General features: G+C 39.4%; 2 protein-coding genes across 2 annotated transcripts in view; one reads left to right on the forward strand and one right to left on the reverse strand.

Moving 5' to 3' along the window:
• The window catches only part of Obp19c (Odorant-binding protein 19c), a 50668-nt gene extending 37507 nt beyond the window's left edge, over positions 1-13161 (reverse strand). The window contains exons 1-2 of the mRNA XM_019052859.2: positions 13003-13161; positions 10780-10849 (exon numbers count right to left, since the gene is read on the reverse strand). Of these exons, the coding sequence (XP_018908404.2) occupies positions 10780-10849; positions 13003-13056 (124 nt within the window). The 5' untranslated portion in view covers positions 13057-13161. The remainder of the gene's footprint in view (positions 1-10779; positions 10850-13002) is intronic.
• LOC109037959 (very long chain fatty acid elongase AAEL008004) overlaps positions 1-14142 on the forward strand; it is a 93883-nt gene that overhangs the window by 18504 nt on the left and 61237 nt on the right. The gene's annotated exons all lie outside the window — the stretch shown is intronic.

Genomic DNA, 14142 nt, shown 5'->3' on the forward strand with positions numbered 1-14142 from the left:
ACGAAAATATAAAATTGATACTGAAATGTATACAAATATTCTCTAAATAATAACCGCTCAGAAATAAAACACCATTAATAAACTCCCGCTTCACATGTAACCAGCGTTTATCAATTCAGAACACAAAGGTAAACAACTGTTGAGGCTCCAGGTTTCTGACCTTGAAAGTTTCACTTATAAGGGAAAAGACAGTTCCTTCCTTCAACAGTTGCGCCGTCGAGACAAAGCCTTAGAATTCAGCACCGCCCTCGCGCTAACGTCTGAATGATGGAAAAGGTGGAACTGAAAGATGGAACGTCTGGTAAAGGGGACTGAGAAATCAAGTGTGCCTTCACCTCGATGGATCTGCAATTTGAGCGGCTTAGGAGTTGAAATAGTTGTATCACGCATTTTCGTTTAGCGTGATGTCTGAAGGGCGAATGACCTGCGTTGAAATCTTCGTGTGAAAAACAAGGTCATTGAATCCATGACCATCTCAGCGAAGCGTCCAGTAAATTTTACTCGAAAAAGAATAACTGAAGTAAAATTCAACAATAAAACTTTTGAATTAGGACAACAAGGAATAAGGGATTACAATGATTTACCACTGACTTTAAGTCGGGTATTAACCGAACCTATCCTAAATCTTTTTTTTTAACAGACTGATTTGTTTCCTTTGTTCGTTTCATTTTTCATAGAGGCCAATCATTGCAATACACGGCAAGGGTCCATTTTCAGAGCTATTATACTGTCGAATTTTATTTTTGACCCGTCAAAATTGTCCTTTTTATGATGAGATAACAAGGAAATCCTTAAAACTCCCCTAAGGGCCGATTATTGAAACGGATAGACAAAACTGTAGACAAAGGAGGCAAGGATGATATGAAGGGGTCCTATTGGTAAGCGGATGGTTGCAATGGACAAAGGAGATGGGTAATAGACTAACTTACGGCAACCGACAAAGAGACCCTTTGGTTAGTCCATCATTTTCCCCCGTAGTCTGTAAGAAACACCAGTTTCAACCAGTGGAATCACTTTATAGTTCCTATGTCTTTTTTGTTTATCGCTCTGTCTATCAATTTCGATAATCAGTCCGCTGGCCGCCAAGTAAGGATTAAAGCTCTCTAAGGAAAGGCGGTGTTTAAGGATCGACTATTAATACGCCCCATAAATTCGCCCATTAGTCAGAAAGTGACCCACTTTTTCTACAGTAGATTAGAGCGAGGTGCCAATAATCCCCTTAAAAAGGTACTCTACCTCCGATTAAAGATTTATGAATGGGTTTAAAAGGAATAAAACGACATTGGTGCACCTGACAAAAAATCTGCTTTCCTTAAAATTTTGCCTAATTATAAAATCAAGTCTATATAAGTCTATCGAAAACAGATTTAGATGGACGGCGGGAGATTTGAGAAAACAACTCACGGATTCAAAATTGAAGACGACCCAAAGAAAGGTTATAAAACGAAGCTGCAATTCAATATCATGACACACTTGGACAACGTAATCAAAAACAATCGGACATCGTGTCCAATACTAATGAGTCACACGCGTTGCCGTAACTCAGCGCTTAATCTCCATGTGGTAGAAAGAGCTAGTGGAATAAAATCGTATGCATTGGAAAAAAGTAGCTTGATTCAAGCAGAGATACCCTTGAATGTGCTGTTGAGATCTCCTCTTGAATCAAGAGTAAATACACTTGAATGAAGTAGGTTTCTATTTTTGCTCGATATGGGTATTTTTTCCCTTGAACTGCACATGTTTACCTCTTCATATAATCGTGCTTCTCTTTTATTTAATAGAAAGTATTCTTGACGGAAAACTTAAGAATATTTATGTTTGAATCGAGTTACTTTTTGCCACTGAAATCTGTATAATACACGGGTGTTTCTATTGACAAGAGATTTCAATTTGTAACGTTGAAATGTTTGCAAGGGAATACTTCCCAATTTTTCATCTTTTACCACTCTTAAGTCCTCTGTAAATCGAAGCTCCTGACTTTAACCTAGTAAGAAACATAACAAATCAAAGCCTGGTAAAGGTACGTTTCAGTTTGCTATGTTTATAGTTGTTGTCGAAGGCATGGAAATGTCAAAGGCCTCTGACATAATATTCGTCAATAACGGAATTAAAACCAGCGCGGGTAATCAGCGGCACAGAACGGCATAATTAGTAAGTAATGTCACCAATCAAAAATCCAGCGTTTGAATCGCAAAACGGTATCACAGTCGTCTGAAATGTAGATTTCTGGGTCATTAGCATTCTTAATGCATGACTTGGGACCGCTTTGCCAATAGCCTTTTATTTCTCATACTGTGATTTTTTCCCCAATACCTAATTAATTTTTGAATGTAAGAAAGATTAATAATATCACGTCAACAGAGCAATCGTAAGTCTTCGCGTGCAAAAAATCAGGTATTGCCTCATTGTTTTAAAATTTTGTTTCATAAAAAGTTCAAACAAAATATAACATAAAATATCACAGAATAGCTATCACGAATTATTGTCTCACTGTGACGGTTTGCATTACATTTTAGGGTTGTTTTCTTTTGAAATTTTTGTTGTGAGTTTGTTTTTGATTGATTGATCCCTCACAACAAGTACAACAAAGTATAAATTCTTCTTATTATTGATTTTTCATCTTGATAAAATATGACAAGAGCACGAGATTACTTTTGGTCTTATAATTAATGGCACTATGGAGACTGTGAAAGTTACTAAAATTTTTGAGAATATAACTTTTTAGGTCCGCTCTTAATAACCAGAGCAACCAACAGAGTATTTTACCCCGGAGATCAGGGGGAAAACATTCATTGTATCTACTTCAGATTTCTTTGGGTCACAAATAAATTCTTTAAGATATCAAGAATGCTAAAATCAATTTGATTCTAAGATTTCACCTCTGTGGATCACATTTTTGTACGTTTCAATCTTTCCTCACACCCCAGGACCACGTTTCTCTTTTGGAGCCAGAGAAGATGATTAATTCCTCGAGACTTGGCAACGGGGAATCCATGGAGGCACCCCCGCGGCCGATGGGATCCGCGTTGCATCATCGGGCGATCGCCTGAAATGGTGCGTACTTTGAAATGCACGGCTTCCGATGACTTTGAGGCAAACTGTGACACCGAAATTGGCTCAAGTTCACCTGAGGCCCGGCCGTTCGGCGAGGAGCCGTCGGTAACAAAGCGTTGGAGACTAACCACTGACAATTGGACGCTTAAGGAACAACACCGAAAAAGTAATATGCTGTTTTAGCACCTAGAATGTCAAAAATGTGTCTGGTGATCCTAATATGCTGCCTTTACTGCCCTCGCAGTTAACTTTACATCCTAAGAATGCTAATTCAACTGCGTGGGCAATCAAGGCAGCATCGTAGGATCACGAGGCATATTTCTGACATCCTAGGTGCTAAAACAGCATATCATTTTTTTCAGTGAAGTTACAAATGAGTTAAGGAGAAATGGACTATTTAGGCTGAATGGAACTGTGAGCAAGTGAAATATGGGGTGTGCTCGTGGAAGCTGGATAAGGAACATTGTAAAAGTGGATACAGTTCCTTTTAAGAAAATGGAAAAGCGGGATTTGACATTAAATGAAAAGGAATTGAGCGCTATTTCGTGAGCCGTGGGCATATAACAATGGCGTTGTGCACAGGGCTCATGAGTTAAAGACTAACGACCTAGTCGTCGTCGCTCGTGTCGCGCCTCCTCGCGCCCGGTCCTCACCGCTGACGTCACTGGCGCTTTTAAAGTCCCATTCATTATTATGACCCTCAATTAACGAGCACACCCTATCTTCCCGCTTGCACATAGTTCCATTTCGCATAAATACGTCCAAATATACTACGAGTCCCTTTATACTGAGAGTAAAGACAATGTGAATCCATTTCTGATTGGTTCCCGTATGTTAGGCCTCCACAGTGTCACAAACGGGAATAAATATTACATTTTCACCAATTACAAAGATTATAAACTGGAATGGACCAGGGAATTGGGTATACGGCGAGGAATAAATGGAATGAGAGGGGGAACGGAGATAGGAATTCGGGAATGGGTTGATCAAAGATTACAAAAAACATCCGATTTGTGCAGGGGCGGATCCAGCAATTTGGCAACAACAGATTCCCTCCATTTAAACCTATGTTAAATAATCGATTCTTGTCGGGGCACTTGGCCCCTTCAAGAATCGATACATTTCCATAGGTTTAAATGGAGAAAAACAGTGTTGCCAGTTTGCTGGATCCGCCAATGGATTTGTGTAATCTTTATTCTCGTTTGTGGCATCCATGAGCCGCGTTGTCCCAACTCTCTCTATAAAGGGACTCTAGTCCGAAGGAGTCATGTGCTTTATAATCTTTTTAGCACGTTTCACTGGGGTGGTGCAAATGTGTGTCGTTCCTTCATCTCGAGGATTTGACAATTGATATCTCAACGTTGACTCTCGATTGGGTTTTAATGATGATCGATGGGCGGTGCGTGACGTTTTGAGGAGTCCATTATAATGAAAGGACAAACAAGAGTTTAGAAAGGAATTAAGCCGAGCAAACTAAGTGGCAGCTGCGCTGTTTTTGACACGAGTCAAATTGCTGGCCCCTTTGTGCTGAATTAAGTCAATTCACTCGCCGGCGCGCAGCTTGGTGGATTGCAAAGAGTTGAATATTAGATGTACAAATTGCATAATAATGACCAGAACATTATCGGAATATCTTAGACCAACATTGCAAGGAGAAATGTTGAAATATAATTTTGAGAACTTTGCACTTTTTCAAAACATCATATACCATATTTGTATCTCATTTTAATATATCACCGTATATTCATAATATGTAATAATATATCACTCTAGATAGTTCACAATCATAGGTTGGCTGCCCTTTTGGGCTCTAAAAGCTCTATGACCCAACCTCAAAATTACCGACATGTCTGTATGCTTTCCCTTCGACCCATCGAATGGAGAATTTGTATACAAATTTTTCATTGCTTCATCTGAAAGTGCTTAAAGAGCTGCTTTCAAAGTATTTTTGATAATTTTGTTCTGATATGAGAACTAGTATGAAAATAGATTTAAAAGTGAGAAAATGCAACGCGTAGTGACGTCATCTGGCGGCATTTCCCATTTAAACACACGTATTTTAGCAGATTAGATAATTTTGTCTTGTGTTCTCCAATAATTGTTCAATCCACCAACCGAGGGTATATCCTCGTGTTCAGTTCACTCAATAGTTTCCACTTGAACACGAAATTCATCAAATTTCAGACACCTGCAAATTCTCTATTAAAAGCTGAAAAATTGCTCATCAATCGTCCCTAGCCTAAAAATTAGCGTTAACCCTCGAGGCAGAAATCAACATATGCCTCACCCAATCATACTGCCTAGATTGGTATTGCGCAGTGGCGTGGCGTGAATTGCGATAAATCGATTGTTATGCCATTTAAACATATGGAAAAGGATCGATAAATAGGGTGTTCGCAGCGAACACATTAATAATCGATTCTTTACCATAGGTTTAAATGGCATAACAATCGATATATCGCAATTCACGCCACGCCACTGGTATTGCGGGGTCTCTAACGTATTTCACCTCTCCTTCCCCGTCCACCTGGGAGATTCGGCTGTACTATGCGCACGATGCAGTGTCGCCGGCTGCGGGTTTCAGGGAGGGGGTCCGGGGGGGGTTTTCCCAGGAGGTGGGGGGGGGGAGTCGGACCCGCGAATTTCCACGCTCGGTCACGATCCGATACCTCGCGACAAACGCCCGGTGAGTCCGGTGACAAATGGACGCACTAAAATCAAAAGGAACAATGCCCATTGCGACATGAGCCCCGTCATACATGTGCTGTTATGGATCTCAAGGCTCATGCTCAAATGAATGTAGTTCCTTTTGATTCAAACACGTCCAAATCACCAGACCACTCGGTGAAAGGATTCGGCACCGCGTGGACTAAGAACGCCGTATGAACATCCAAACGTTGCCAAGTTTGTCACGAAGAATCATGCATTATCGAAGAATGTTGTATGTTTTTCGTTCAAATTTTAAAGCATGACAAGATAAAGTGTGGAGAATAATCTCTGAGACATTCAAAGAGGAGTAATTAATATTTAGCCAAATATATTTGTATTTTTCGGAGGAAATTATGCAACGTTTGAATGGTCACACGGTGTTTTTTTTTAACACGAACTTGTCAGTGTTGAAACCACCCTCGTAATGACCCACTTTTTTTTGTCGAACTATATTCAGAGCGTTGTGGAGTGGACCACGAGACGGGGTACGAAATTAAGCCCTGCAGCTCATGTTTCTTCATCAAAATTTCACGGAGATCAGGACAGACACAGCTATGATATCCTCATTTAACTCATAAATATGATTTCAATATTCTATTTAATTATATTCTTGGATTTTTTGTACTCATAATCAAAAAAATTCCCTTTGCGACAATTTTAAACACAATAAGGTCTCTGCATTCATCAATCCCTTTCATTGTCGGTTAAGAGAAGACGGACATCAAATAATAACTTGTCCTCAAATATTTAATTAATTAACATGAAAGCTAAGCATCATCGTTAAAACGGAACTTTTCGAAATATCTCTGCAGAAATATTAAAGAAAAAATACTGAAGACTGACAAGCACGATGAATGAAAAGGTCTCATCTCTAAGGTGCTGTTCAAGTATTTTCGAAGCCCTTTGAGGAGGATGGGGTTTGAGCCGGGCTGATGGGGGTCTCAAAGGCGGAATAAGGCTGTCAGACCGAGGCCTACGTAAGCTCCTCTTTTTAAAAAAATCAATATTTATCGTTAAAAGTAATTTTACTCAGCAATTTGTAGGTTCTGTGCGTTATTATTTAGAGACATTTTATTTGGGGCGGGGGGGGGGGAGGCAAACCAGGTTCATGTGCTTGAAAAAGAAGGGGTAGCAGGTTATCTGACAAGGGAGATAGAGAGGGGGGTCAAAACGTTGGCCGATTGGCTTACGTGATACTTAAAGGGCCCCGTGCGCATTCGTTTACTTTTCTATCCTTGCGTTAAAGTCTCCGAGTTTTTGCACAGTCTAAGACTGGAATGCAGAAGGCTACGGACAGAATTTCGATGACGCCAGGAACTTAGGAGGAGGAGAGGGTTTCTGGGACTGCCTCATACAAACTCCTCATAAGTAGAACGAGGGGAGAGATAAGGTCTGATGAGAATGGTGGGAGAAGAGTCAGTAAATTCCAAAAAAGTCTGACCTCACTTATGAACAGCTCCTAATGGAAAGGACGTGATTTTTTCTTGATTAGAATTTATGTAATAAAGTCGCAACGAGATTAGAATTCTTTATCATAAGGGAAAAAATAAGAATTCGACCATACTGTAAAATTTACCTAACTTCTAACTGTTTTATGTCCAAAATGTCTCAAAATATAAAAGATAAAATCCCTCTAAATGGACAGTATTTAAATTCGAGCAAAATTAACTTTAGGTGATGTAGATGTACACTGGAAAAAAAGTCGCTTGGATTCTGAGTCCAGACTCTTGAAAACATTGACAAGAAAAAATACTCTTGATTTAATCGGATTTTCGCTTAAATCAAGAACCTAGCCTCTTAATTTAAGCGGATTCCATTTTTATTCAAGCAAAAATCCGATTGAATCAAGAGTATTTTTTCCTGTCATTGTTTACAAGAGTCTGGACTCTAGATCCAAGCGACTTTTTTTTCCGATGTATTATTAGCAAAAGATGAAACCACCAATTTTGGTTCCCATAATCGATATTCTTGATAAAATTTACAGGTGGATTACCATCCACTGGATTGTAAGTCCTGAAAATCCCTTATTGTAATATGATATTTCTATCGAAGAATACTGCCTTACACATCGTACAGTCACTCATTGCAGAGTTCCGGAAGGAGATCCTTGCAGCTTCGGGTCACTCAGCACGACTCAGGCTTTTAGTTCCGCCGCAAGTCGTGAGAACCCACACCGCACGTTGCCAGATCGTCGGTTCATCCCGATGATCTCGTCGTAGAAAAATCGCGCAGTTTCCGTTCCATCCGGCAACTTTGCGCAGGACGAACTAGACCTACGTCACCGGTCCGTCGGCGCAAGGTCGGAACTCGAAATCTCGGGTCGGTGCGGTACCCCCTGTTCACCGCTCTGCTCCAATTCATGCCCCCCCCCCATCTGCTCCCTGGTCCCGGTCGGCCCCCCGTCCCCCAGTATTGCATCATGTGTCAGGGTCATCGAAAGGCGGCTTCGTGCGGAATCGGAACTGAGTTCAATGCATCTTCGTCTGTTCCGATGCGAAGTGTTTGTATCGAGATGGAGATTTTGAGAATATTCCGCCGTGTTAAGGAAGATACGGAAGACACGGAAAATATGGAGGTACGGAAGCTTCGGAATATACTGAGGATACGGAAGATACGGAAGCTACGGAATATACTGAGGATACGGAAGATACGGAAGCAACGGAAGATATGGAGGTACGGAAGCCTCGGAATATACTGAGGATACGGAAGATACGGAAGCTACGGAAGTTTCGGAAGTTTCGGAAGCCACAGAATCAGTGTTCGAAAGTCACCTTTGAGTCTCAGGAGCCATGTGGCGCATCAAGCTCGATTTTTAGGGGCCAGATTGACTTCTTGCCTGTATATCACGGCGCATAGTGAAAAGTTAGACACAATATGTTTTACTTACATAACTAGTAATTTTAACTTGAGGGAAATTTCGAAAAATCACCAAACAGAAAAATTAGGCAAGAATTAGACTGTGCAAAAACTTGGAGACTTTAACGCAAGGATAGAAAAGTAAACGAATGCGTACGGGGCCGTTTAAGTATCACGTAAGCCAATCGGCCAACGTTTTGACCCCCCTCTCTATCTCCCTTGTCAGACAACCTGCTATCCTTTCTTTTTCAAGCACATGAACCTGGTTTCCCCCCCCCCCCCCCCGCCGCAAATAAAATGTTTCGAAATAATAACGCAGAGAACCTACAAATTGCTGAGTAAAATTACTTTTAATGATAAATATTGCTTTTTTTAAGTCAGGAGCTTACGTAGGCCTCGATCTGAGAGCCTTCTTCCGCCTATGAGACCCCCATCATCCCGGCTCAAACCCCATCCTCCTCAAGTATGGCCTCCAAAATATTTGAGCGGCACCCTAGAGATGAGACCGTTACATTCATTATGCTTGTCAGTTTACAGTATTTTTTCTTTAATACTTCTGCAGTGAATAGTTAGACGCAATATGTTTTAGTTACAGAACTAGTAATTTTAACTTGAGGAAAATTTCGAAAAATCACCAAACAGAAAAATTAGGATTTTTTTTGGAAGGGGGAGGGGCAATTTTTAGGGGCCACGTTGGCGCAGAACCTTCATTTTTTAGGCGCCATGACCGATTTCTTAGGCGTATTTGGCGGGTTGGCGCCTGTGAGTTTCGAACACAGCACAGAATATACGGAATATACGGGAATACAGAAGATACCAAATTGTCCAAAGATACGTGTTTCGAGAATACATTTCTGTATGAGCCGCGGCTAGCTCATGCTCTTATGTCTTTCAGAATCCACGTCCTGTTCTGTTTATTCGTAGTACGGCAGTAATTGCATATTATGTCCTCATTATGAGTATTGGTGACGATTAGATGTTTCATTGGGATTATTTTGTATTTGTTTGGCTGTTTGGTTACAATGTGGTGACTAAATTAGGAAAATCTGTAAATTAATGATTGTTTTAACTTTTCCGCCTTATCTTTTCTCCTTAGGGCCGTATTTGAAGTCGCTCTTTAAACACAGCCTTTCCTTGAAAACGCCCCATGAAGTTTCAATTGTGACTGAAGGCGCGGTTTAAGAAAGCCTTCATTATTCGAATAAAGTTCAAGCGTATAACCGTTCAACGGTTTTTTTTTTTTTTTTTTTTTTTTTGGGTGCAAAACAGAGCGAGAATTGCACTGTTTCTGTTACGCCACTTTACGCGCTGTTAGCTAACGATGATGAACTGAAGGCTACTTTGTTTAACCGTGCAACAGGCCTGACAGTGAGAGTGTTTGACACTTCCGATTTCTTAATCTATGTGTGAACGATGGGTGACGGGCTATTGCGAAAATGGACGGGTGGGTAATTTTTCGTGGTCCATGCGTGAATGCTACCTACTGACCAGTGGCCGTCAGCCCTAAGTTGCCGGGGTTGTAATGAATAGGCACAGCGGGCTGATTGTTGAAATTGATAGACAAAGCTATAGAAAAAGAAGATAAAAGAGATATTGAGGGATCCTATTGGTGGAAGCGGGTGACGGAATCTGTTTCAGCAAATCTACTCGTCAATTCCGTGGAAATTAGACGCCATCACCAGGATTCGGACCCGGGACCTATTGACCTAGAGTGAGACGCGCTGACCACTAGGCCAACCTGGCCAGCATACTTTTGGATTATGTTTATAGGAAATTTTCCTTTTGGAATCAAAATTTGATGAAAATTTGCGACGTTGCAGTGATGTTTATACTGATATTTAATTCCAATACTGCTTAGATCTTTTACCCAATCATGCACCTCCAATCGAGTAAAAGACATTCTTCACGGATATTTTCCCTGATTCTATCTGAGAGCGAGGAAACGCGTAGAATTGTTTAACAGGTATAATATAGTCTCCTTCCACCTCTGTCACCCCTTCTCTTATTTGTTATTTGATAAAAATCACAATTAAGCCCTCACTTTTCTCCCACAAAAGATAATTTATCATTGTTCAACACTCTGCTTCAAACGCAAACACGCTGCATATTTGCTGTAAACAAGCATGCATGCGCGAGAGAACACGACTTCATATTCCTTACCGTGGCCTCCATGAACCTCTGTTTTGCATTTCTCCGCAACCGCCGCTACTTTTTGCTTCGCGTCTTGCGCCTGCACAAACATAAAATTTCATTTTATTTCTTCATTCATAAAGTAAACTCAAATTAAACGCACCAAATCCGCTTTAAAATTGGAATATGACGGATATGAATTGTTTTTCGTTTTAATATAATAAGGATTTTTCATGAAGGATTGGAGGAATAACAATGGGAGAAAAAAGAGGAAAGAGACGAGATAAAAAAGTAACGCTATAAAAATAGGGAAATGGAATAGTAAAGCGGAGTAAGAGGAAGTTTGGAAGGTATGAATGGTAAACATCGGAAATAGCTTAAGAACCCCAGACGTTGCCTAGTTTTTTCGGATATTTTATTTTTTAAGCATAAAATTACGCAACACTGAAGTTTGAAATTTTGTGAGAATATTCTTCGTGATCTAAGGTAAATTCAAAGAGAGTTTAAATGCAGTTTAGTTCTAAGATAAAGAAATAAAACATGAGAAAAAATTGGGCATCATAAAATGTACTCAGGCTGACTCCAGTTAAATTTATCGAAGTATTTTAGGTGGAATCAAAGTAAGGATAAAAAAATATGAGGAAGATAGTGAAGAAAAACAAGGGAGAAAAACACAGTAATTAGGAGAAAGACAAAAAAAATAGAAAGAAATACTGACAAGGAGACAGACAAAAAAGAAGCATGTAGGAAAAGAAAAAAAGTAGAAAATACTGAAAAAACGGAAATGACAATGGAGGAATTAAAGAGGGGGGGGGGGGGCATGGACAATGCTAGAAAATGAAGAGGGAGATGAAAGGGAGAAAGATACGAAGGAGAGGAATAAGAGAAGGTACAAGATACAAAGGTGAAACAAGCAGGGAAGAAAGGAATAAAGAGAACAAATAGGGGTAAGCGGGGGGGGGAGGAGGAAGAAGAAACGTAAACATGTGCCCATGGATTTATTATTTTGAAAAATAATCTTCGCGCATATATTTGCAATCATTACGAGGAAATGAATTTTCTATAATGACTGGATACATGCGAAAATGGTGAAATGAGCTTGTGGACCGGAGAGTAAAGATGAATAAGGGGGAGACAGAGAAGATGATTAAAGCTTTTTCTACTCCAGGTTTAGCTTCATCTTCAATGAAATGGTTCTCTTGATATCAACGGGTTCGATATCGAGAAAATACCATTCGGAAATCAACCATTCGGATTCGGAATCAAAAGATGAATTTACAACACTAAAATCTTTGGACGTAAAACAACTGTTACACAACTATTAACAACTGTTAACAACTATTAACAACTATTTCATAACTATATGTATGAGGATTCTATATCACCAAGGTTTAAAAGATCGTGTTTCATTTCCAGTGGAAATATGCACGAGAGACTTTCAAACTCTCGCTAATTTTACTCCCAACACATTGATTTCGATTTCTGTTTTCCAATGATGTGCGTGTCTACGGTATTTTTAAAAGAATCAACTATGCTACTGATGTTGCGAGTAGAAGTCGAATTTTCTACTTAGTTGGATAAGGATCGCTTTTCCGAAAAATTTCACCCCGCTCACGAGGGTTCTATTTCCCGACCACGTATCTCGGTTGGCGGTGTTATAGACCTCCTGTCATACTATTTTTACACTGAAAAAAAAATTCTCGGCGTTTTTACCACGGTTCGTTGGTACCTTTACCATCTCACTTTTTTTTACCAATTATTGGTAAATTTACCAAGACAGACTGGTAAGCTTACCTAAAAACCGGTATTTTTACTGTTTTTTTCAGGCAAGATTACCACTTTCATTGATAATCAAATCCCGGTAACTTTGCCATTTTATCTCGGTTATTCTACCACAGTCGATAAAAAATATTGGCGTTTTTACCAAGGTCCAGTAAAATTACCGAGAAAGTTCAATAATTTTACTGAGATTTCTCGGTAAAATTAATTCCATAAATGGTAATTTTACCAAGAAAAAGCTGGGATTAAATAGAACCCTAAATTCTTGGTAATTTTACGCTTTTCTCAGTAAATACACCGAGATTTTTTTTTCAGTATAGGTAGAAAAAAAAAATCAATCCCAGCTCTTATCAACACCAGTTTCTCAGATGTTTTAACTTTCAAGCTTTCTGCATGTCATTTCTAAAAGACAAGCGTGAATATCTCATGAGCACGGAATGTTTGGATCGTCATATTTATCAATTAACTACGTACCTGGACACAGGCGAAAACGAAAAGAACGGCTAAAACAGCAATGAAAGATTTCATGTTAACACTGATAAAGCTTACTTCACAGATCACTCAGGTTTTAAGAATACGTGTGGAGGCCAAGATCTTCTGCTTTTATATGAGGATACCCAGGTCCACCGCACATAGCCTTCCGTGGCGAGTTTTTTTATATTCAGATTTTCCCGATAATTTAAGCATGGGAAAGGGAACGGAGGAATCGCGTGAAAAGAGAGAGGGATCATTTAAATTCATATTATTTTGCGGTGTTGCCACATGGTAACTAGCAACCTGTCGTTTAAACTCTGCTGCACTGAAAAATGGGAGCCAACTTATTTTTAAGAGAGAGGGGCGTTCATTTTGTTGATGGCGACTCACAAAATTAATACAAATTTTAAAAAAAGGTATGCACACACGCAGGAGAGACACGACGCAAAATCCTGAATTCAAACGATAAAATACAAGAAGTACACAAGAAATGGGGGTTACGAGCAGGGTGGCAAAATATCATGAAAAATAAATCTTGAAATTTCACGTGAAATATTTAATGAAATTTCAGAAATGTTTGAAAGATATTGAAAAATACAGGTTCCTTTTCATGTTTCGCAACACACATTGCGATTACATTGCGATTTTCTTCTATTTTTGCGTGTTTGAGTGCGGGTTGCAAACTCTAGCCCCTAAAAATTTGAAATATTTCACAGCCTCGTGAAATTTCATGAATTATTTAACTGAAACTTCCAATCTTTCATCTCTATCTTAGGTTTCATGCCACCCTGGTTACAAGGCTAAAAACAGAGTAAACAAACACAACCAACGCTTAGGACCACTTCCGTGCCCATTCTCAACTGGAACGCAAGCTAAAATTTAATTTTAATTAAATAATAAAAGCTAAAATTAAAACAAGAAAATGAGCATGCAAATTGATCGAGGTAGGAATCAGTACAAACTGAGAAGCAAACCCATTAATGGTATTTTATCATACGCACATATTAAATTACATGTTCCATGCTAAGGATTAATAATTTTGTTCACCTTAGGCAATTTTTAACATAAAATCCTGCATTTGTTGAAAAAATCATAAATTACTCTGAAACTTTGTACCATGGTTTCTTTTTCCCATAAAAA

The sequence above is a fragment of the Bemisia tabaci genome, chromosome 10, assembly GCF_918797505.1.
Source record: "Bemisia tabaci chromosome 10, PGI_BMITA_v3".
NCBI lineage: Eukaryota > Metazoa > Arthropoda > Insecta > Hemiptera > Aleyrodidae > Bemisia > Bemisia tabaci.